The sequence below is a fragment of the Berghia stephanieae genome, chromosome 2 (assembly GCF_034508935.2).
Source record: "Berghia stephanieae isolate SIO BIC M18660-M18661 chromosome 2, UCSD_Bste_1.3, whole genome shotgun sequence".
NCBI classification, from domain to species: Eukaryota; Metazoa; Mollusca; class Gastropoda; order Nudibranchia; family Aeolidiidae; genus Berghia; species Berghia stephanieae.
In genome coordinates this window covers 123,140,150-123,147,471 of record NC_088361.1, presented here as the reverse complement: position 1 = coordinate 123,147,471, position 7,322 = coordinate 123,140,150, and the positions used below count along the sequence as shown (strand labels likewise).

Here is a 7,322-nt window from a genome sequence, read left to right as displayed (position 1 = left end):
AAAAAAAGTAAAAGGAGGAAATGAAGGAAATATCCGCGGATCGAGGATCTGAGGAGGAAAACCGAGGAAAGGAAAGAAAACCGCGGATTTCCGCGGATCCGCGGAAAAGTATCATCACTGACTTAAAGAAACCACTTAAGACATGGCATATAAAATAAACTTTTGGAGTTACGAGAAGAAAAATAGAAAAAACTTAAATCCAATTGCATGGCTGATTTGATAAAACACTTTTTTTTCGAACAGTGATTAATATGAATGAAAATCTGGACATTAATTTTAACTTCCACTTATTACATCTATAAAAATAAGCATTTAAAACATGCTGAGGAATAACACATAATATCATTATTTACAATTTTGTGACCAAAAAATTAACTAACAAATAAACAAAAACAAAACAAACAAGAAAACTTCAATAAATATTTTTTTTAACTGGCTAAACAAAATTCGCTTCAGGGGATTATTATGTCTGATAAAAAATCTAAACCTCAATAAAACCTTCTACTGCAATGGCTGGAAACAATATATTTGCTGAAATTAAAATTTGCCATATAAACAACAGTTTTAACTTAATTTGATTTTTTTCCATGCTCGTCATTAAATTGGTGGCAAACAACCTTGGCATTAAAGTAGAAGGTGATATAATAAGGTTTTAGTTTAAACTTAAATATCAATATGGCAGTTTTATTTGTAGTCATCAAACTCATCGTTTTCACTTCCATCTTCATCATCGGAGTCGGGAGAAGAACCTCTCACTCCTTGACTTATTTTATTCAACAAAGTGCTGTGCAGAAGACTCCTAGCATCATATTCTGACGAGGCGGTCGACAATGATTTGGCCATAGGATCACTGGACTCTGTTGGTTTCTCCACCTTTTTGAGAGTCACTCCAGACCGGATAAGACTAAACATGTCACTCAATGGATCTGGGGGAAAGAGGAAGAAAATAACAATTTTGAAGTGTGAAATTATATAATAAAGAATATGTAATGTGTAAATATATTTATATAAATCAATACGAATTTTGTCTATAAACTTTTTGCATTTCGTCCTCCTCATTGTTAAGTTAAAATATAATTGCATAATTTTACTTGGGAATTTTTATCCTACATTATTTCTGCTTCAAATTTCCTCACCTCAAAAGATACATTTATATGGCTGCCAAACACATAACTGCACGGACAGAAATGTGACTGGAACAGGCACTCATATTAATAACAACGAGAAATAAAAAGAGAAGAGGAAAGAAAGCCAGATGACAACAGCAATTAAAACTTTGCAGTTATGAGAATCAAAGCCGAGACCTGACAGGTAGAGCATCCGCCAAGCATCGACTGAGAGAGAGAGATGCCCTGCATTTAACATCCACCACTGGACTGGTATGGCATCGTTCATCTGACTGTAAGAGGGGCACTCGGCATTCAACAGCAACTACCAATGACTGTAGAGCTCCCTTTAACAGCCATACAGAGACAGCTGAACCAGGTAAGTTCCCAATTTGATCCTCATCACCATAAAGCTTTCCTTCTCTATCATCTTCTAGCACTTCTACCCTTCTTATTTCTTGCTACAAAGACACAGATGGGCACATAAGAAAAAAAAATAATCCTCTCTATCCAAAAAATAAATATTCTCTTTTAGAAAGGAAAAGATCCTCTCTTTTAGAAAAAAAAATCTCCTCTTTCCCAAAAAAAAAAAATCCTCTCTTTTTTAAAAAAAAATCTTCTTTCAAAAAAAAATGAAAAATCCTCTTTTTTAGATTTAAAAGAAATCCTCTCTTTAAAAAAAAATATCCTCTCTTTTAAAAAAAAAATCCTCTCTTTCAAAAAAATAAAAAATCCTCTTTTTTAGATTTAAAAGAAATCCTCTCTTTCAGAAAAAAAAATCCTCCAATCTTGGTGGAGATTCTAAGCAAGGACGTTAGGAAAATTTAGAAATGACTCATTTCAGATCAAGGACAGAAAGTCACAAGAAAGAGAATTTCAAGCATTGGGAATTTTTAAAAAACAACAACAAAAAAACTGCATGGCCCCATGACACCTGTTGTGCCATCAAAAGACCCATATACTCAGTTTCATTGGAAAATCGAGTTTACTTTTCTTCATACCATGATGGTGTGATAGATATTTACTATTGTTTAATCGCTTATGAAAAATATATGTCGACTTTACTATACCCAACATATAAATGAGAAAGAATAATTGATTAAATATTCAAATTTAAACAACAACATATACATGAGAAAGAATAATTAATTAAATATTTAAATTTAAATTATCACATTCACTACTTTTTCTACCTGTTTTAATATCTGTCTGCTTAACAACCCTGTCTCCAGCGGGTCTCAGACGTGACCTTGACGCTAGGATACTGCTCAAGTCAGGCATGCCTGAAACTGCCTTTGTGTTACTCCCACTGTCTCCGGCATTGTCCACCTTCTTCAATTTCTGTAGACCACCAGCTATATCCATAATGCCAACCATTTTAGATGGGAATTCGTTGTTAGGTGACGGCTTATTTATTCCTGAAGCAAGAGGAGGAGGGGGTGGGGGTGGTGGAGGAGGAGGAGGGGGAGGAGGAGGAGGAGGAGGAGGAGGCGGAGGAGGGGGAGGAAAAGTAGTATCTTTTGAAAGACTAGGGGTGGCTACATGAATTGTGACAGGAATATCTTCTGTCTTGTTAGATGATTTGGCCTTGCCCCCTTTCCACGGCTTTTCTTGAGGTGCCTTTGTGTCATTTGGCTTTTTCTTGGAATCAGCTTTTTGTTTGTTTGCTTTCTTCTCACTTGGCTTCTGGTATCGAGGTGGTTTGATTGTTGCAGGTGAGGGGTATTTCTTGAAAACAAAAAGATATTAGCTTTTTAGAGTTGCATAATTGATTTGGGATAGCTATCATTTTCATCTCCATTTATCATTATTTTCGTGTAAAGTCCAACAAGCAATCTTCAGAGGCTAAATATGGGAACAATCTCCTTGTTTTTAACTTTTAATTTTTGTGTTTCATTGTATGTGAATAATTATTAAGTTTGTAAAATATGAGGAAATGAAGGCAAAATTTTGCAGTGTCCTATAAATCAACAATGAAAATTAAAATATATCTATAACATTGTTGTAAACAATTTTGCAAAAATGAACATGAGAAATAAATTATAACAGAAAAAAGGTTCAAAATTTGATGTATTTTCCAATTTGCATGCTTCTCACCTGTAGCCTAAAATTTGGTCAAAATCTAGTGCCTCAGTATGATATGATGGATGTGTTATCTTTGCAAATATTGTTTAAAACGGTGGTAAACTGTAATTTAAAAGTGTTAACCACCATTTGAAAACTTTGTTACGCAAACCAGAAAGAAATGGAATCAAAGTAATATATCAATATAAACTCACCACTTTGTATTCCTTCAAACGTTCAATTGTCTTTTTTCTTGCTTCGAAAACAAATACAGATATTTTGTTTTCTTCCTCTTTCTGTATTTCTTTTTTCTGTGCCAAAAAAAAAAAAAAAAAAAATAAATAAATAAAAATGAAAAATAAGACTTGATAAATTTCAACATACACATTTTTAAAACTAAATTACTTAATTTGTCTAAATGAGAAGATGATTTCATTCATTTCTTGACTTACAATTGATTTTTTATTTGGAGTCCACATAAGATAAAACAAAATGAGAATGTAAAGATAAAATAAATTATATGAATTATGACCATCATCTTAATTAGATATTAAGTTTGAACGAATGAGATGCTGAAAACTGAACTTAAATTGTAAATATGGTAGTTGAATAATATTTATGTTATGCTGTACTGTAAAAGATTGCAAAAACCACAAATTTTGTCATTCTGATGATCGAAATTCAACATTTTAGTTCTCACCTTTTTGATTTGATTGATCTGCTCAAGCCTGTGAAGTTCTGCTTCTCTTTTCTTCACACTTTCTCTTATTTTATTCAAGAAGCTCTCCTGTGAGAAATAATAAAGCAAGAAATGTTTTTATGCCAAGGAAGGGTTATGCTATATGGTAGAGTTAAATAGTTTTCATATTTTAAACCGAAGGTAAATAACCTCAATTGATTAAGATCCGTTATCCACGCATGGAATGGAACATCTGTATACAAAATGATTTTAAAACTGCAACAGTACTCAGGAGAGCCAAATAGACCATAAGTAGGAAACGCTCACAATATTTGTGCCATAAAACTTACAAAAAATCCTTTGTCTTAAAAAAAAAAAAATTAAACAGATTTGAGGGGAAAAAACGATTTATAATTTTCTCAAAATTCCAATAACTAGCATCCATACACAACTACATCATCAACTACAATTCACAAATTGCACCCAATGCAAGAACAAAAGAGACAGTACTTTAAAAGATCCACTCCATCTCCAATAATAGACAAACACTTCCACTCATTCTTTCCTTATCCTCCAAGTTCATGGAAAGCAGTTTTAAAAGACCCGTTTAGCATACAGAAGGTATAGCATCATACCCAAATGGTCATAGTATTAGTTATAAAAATCGAAAGCGGTGTGTAAAATACAGAGCCAGAAAGTACAAGAAAAAAATATCACTCCTCCCCCCCCCCCCCCCCCCCTTCTCTCCAAAAAAAGAAAAATCAGCCTGCCTCAACTGAGGATCTATCCAAAGATAATCGGGTGGATCCAATGTTTATTCATCATAAGATTACCCGCTTTCTCTGTAATCATTTCAATGTTTGCAATGGTGCAAAGCAAGATCAGCATGGAACAAATACTTCATTTCATACAATAAAATCCTCCTTTTGGGCATCCTGATTATATTAGCATTATTAAAATTACATCACAACATATTACCTGAAATTCTAAAAGATACAAAAAATGTGAGCAATATAGCACAATATCCACTGAATTCACTCAAGGTACTTTATGAGGGGATCTAATCCACCAACAGCACTTAATATGAAGAGCGAAACATAATGCCTGTAAGGCACTATTAAAATTTGTTTTTCAACGGAGACAACTTTGTGACTCGATTTAAACCCGAGTATGGTGAGAGAATGGAAGTAAAGAGCTTTTTTCCAAGGACTCAACTTTGCACAAGCCACAGTGAGACTCAAACTTGGCGAATACAGTTCAGAAGTGGCATTAGTTATCACACGACCACAGTTTTAAGGAGTTCCTACAAAAAACAAAAACAAAAAAAACAAAAACAAAAAACATTCTATGCCTTTAACCCTCTCGTGTTCAGATTCTTTTTGGGGGAGTAGATAATGAGTTCCCTATATGGCCATGTCAATCATGTAGACATCCTTTGATGATATAAGCCTACTCTTTGATATCTGTAGTCGCCTTTTCGTTTTCTACGGTCACTCATGGCTAAACTCCGCCCAGAAACGATTTCATAGGTCCGTCCATCACCACATTTCAAACTTTTGTTCTCGTGAGTTCTTAAGTTTTTTGACCGAAAAACGATTGGCTACTGAGCATCTTGACCCTTCAACGATTGGTCGTTCTGGCAGCTCACGTGTCAACAGCCGTCAACAATGAATTGAATCATCGTTGAGACAGTGGAAGACGGCCATGGAATAGTTGCGTCACATCGCCACGTTGTTGAATAAATTATCCAGGCATGGTCGATAGGTAAAAAAGCCAAATTATGTTCTAGTTACATTTGAAACAAACAAAGTATATCACTGATCTCGTCTCTTTGAGATATAAGAATGATATAAAAATCAAGAAAATCGGCCGATAAATAAAAAAGTTGCTAAAAAAAGCTGAAATAAACAAAAGCAATTTTTAAAATCAAATTTATTCGTAAAACAGTTGGTTTTCAACCGATTTTTATGAAACAAAGACCAATGTACTTCTTTTTTCAAGCTGATTTCTGCAATGTGACTTTCAAATTCCTCAGAATTATATTTTTTACTTTTAGATTTTAGCTTTTAGGCCTACTCAATAAGGTGTTATATTCCTTGCATAACAATAGCGTAATACATCGACGGGGAGAAGCGTCTTTGTTTCGGCCAGCTGGATAGATAGCCTGTGATTGGTCGAAGACTTTGAAGACGCTTGATTCACAATTCTACACGAACGGACCCTGGCGGTCTATCAAAGAGGTGTTACAAATTTATTTACCGACTATTTTTCTTGGTGCTAAAATTACAAAGTAATACTTTCGCATCAGAAAAAAATAACTCTGAAGTTCCTATCTCTTTATTACAATAAAATTGATACCTCGAATGACAAAATCGACCCACAAATAAGGGAGTTATAAATTATTCATAATATTTTTTAAAGTTTACAATAATTATCTTCAAAGTCATTTTTCATCACCAAAGTCGTAATTTTTTACCGATTTTTACCAAACAAAGTGCAATGTCAATGATTTTCACCCGCAAATAAAATAGGAATTAAATCGCAATTTCTGAAACATATTTTCTTTTCTGTCGGCAAATTTATAAAAATCAAAGCTGAAAACACCCTGCTGCAGTGACAGGGCCTGTCATTTCCTTCACAACGATTGGATTTTACTTACTGAGGCCAGTCTTGGCTACCCCGCCCATGAATATTATGTCGTTGTCGGTTTTTGTCGGGTTGAATCTTAAAGAGTTAAAATCAATTGAGACTTTAATTTTGGAAAATAATTCGAGAAGCTAAATAACCTATTGTTTTAAAAAAAATAGAAGTTTGAAATGTAAAGAAAACAGCTTTAAAACCTTCTTGGCCCTGATTTTGGACTGGTGTTGTGACACTCTGTTCCTCTCTTTTTTCAGCCTCAACAATTCTGGGTCACTGTTCATCAAGCTCTCCTCCTCCTCTTCTTCTGATAACTGTTCTACATCTTCTACGGCATCATGAAACTCTATACTGTTGTCTTCTTCATCTGATTAAAAGAAAAATCGATAACAACGATTCATTATTTTGGCTATTCGTTATTCTGTTTTGTTTTGTTTGTTTTTAGGTGTTTAACGGCGCTTTCGACACTATTTAGGTCATTTAAGCGCCCCGTTATTCTGTCGAATCACACCAACTTTTAAATCAATGTTAGAGGAATGTTATCACCAGTGATGGAGTTGCTTTCTTGAATTTCACTTACTCTACCTTGCTTACAACCCCTCAATCAGAATCTTCATAAAAACCAAAAAAATGAAGCAATTTATCCACCTTTCAATTGAGAATCTCTATATCAATGATATAAAAAAAAAAAAGCAAATCTTCACCAATCTACTTCATTTGTACTTGTATAATAAACAAACTATGTGTGATTCCAAAATAAAAAAACTCCTTATTTCTTATGAACATCCGATATTTTGAAAATTAAAATAGACAGAGAATTAATCTTAATTTGT

The 7,322-nt window shown here is 33.7% G+C and overlaps 1 protein-coding gene across 5 annotated transcripts in view; it reads right to left on the bottom strand.

The window, feature by feature from the left end:
• Nucleotides 1-542: 542 nt before the first annotated feature.
• Nucleotides 543-7,322, bottom strand: part of LOC144966478 (junction-mediating and -regulatory protein-like) — an 18,234-nt gene continuing 11,454 nt past the window's right edge. For all 5 annotated transcript variants that reach the window (XM_078903066.1, XM_078903065.1, XM_078903067.1 and 2 more), the window contains exons 9-13: nucleotides 6,690-6,856; nucleotides 3,871-3,957; nucleotides 3,386-3,481; nucleotides 2,300-2,834; nucleotides 543-926 (exon numbers count right to left, since the gene is read on the bottom strand). In XM_078903066.1, the coding sequence (XP_078759192.1) occupies nucleotides 685-926; nucleotides 2,300-2,834; nucleotides 3,386-3,481; nucleotides 3,871-3,957; nucleotides 6,690-6,856 (1,127 nt within the window). In that variant the 3' untranslated portion in view covers nucleotides 543-684. The remainder of the gene's footprint in view (nucleotides 927-2,299; nucleotides 2,835-3,385; nucleotides 3,482-3,870; nucleotides 3,958-6,689; nucleotides 6,857-7,322) is intronic.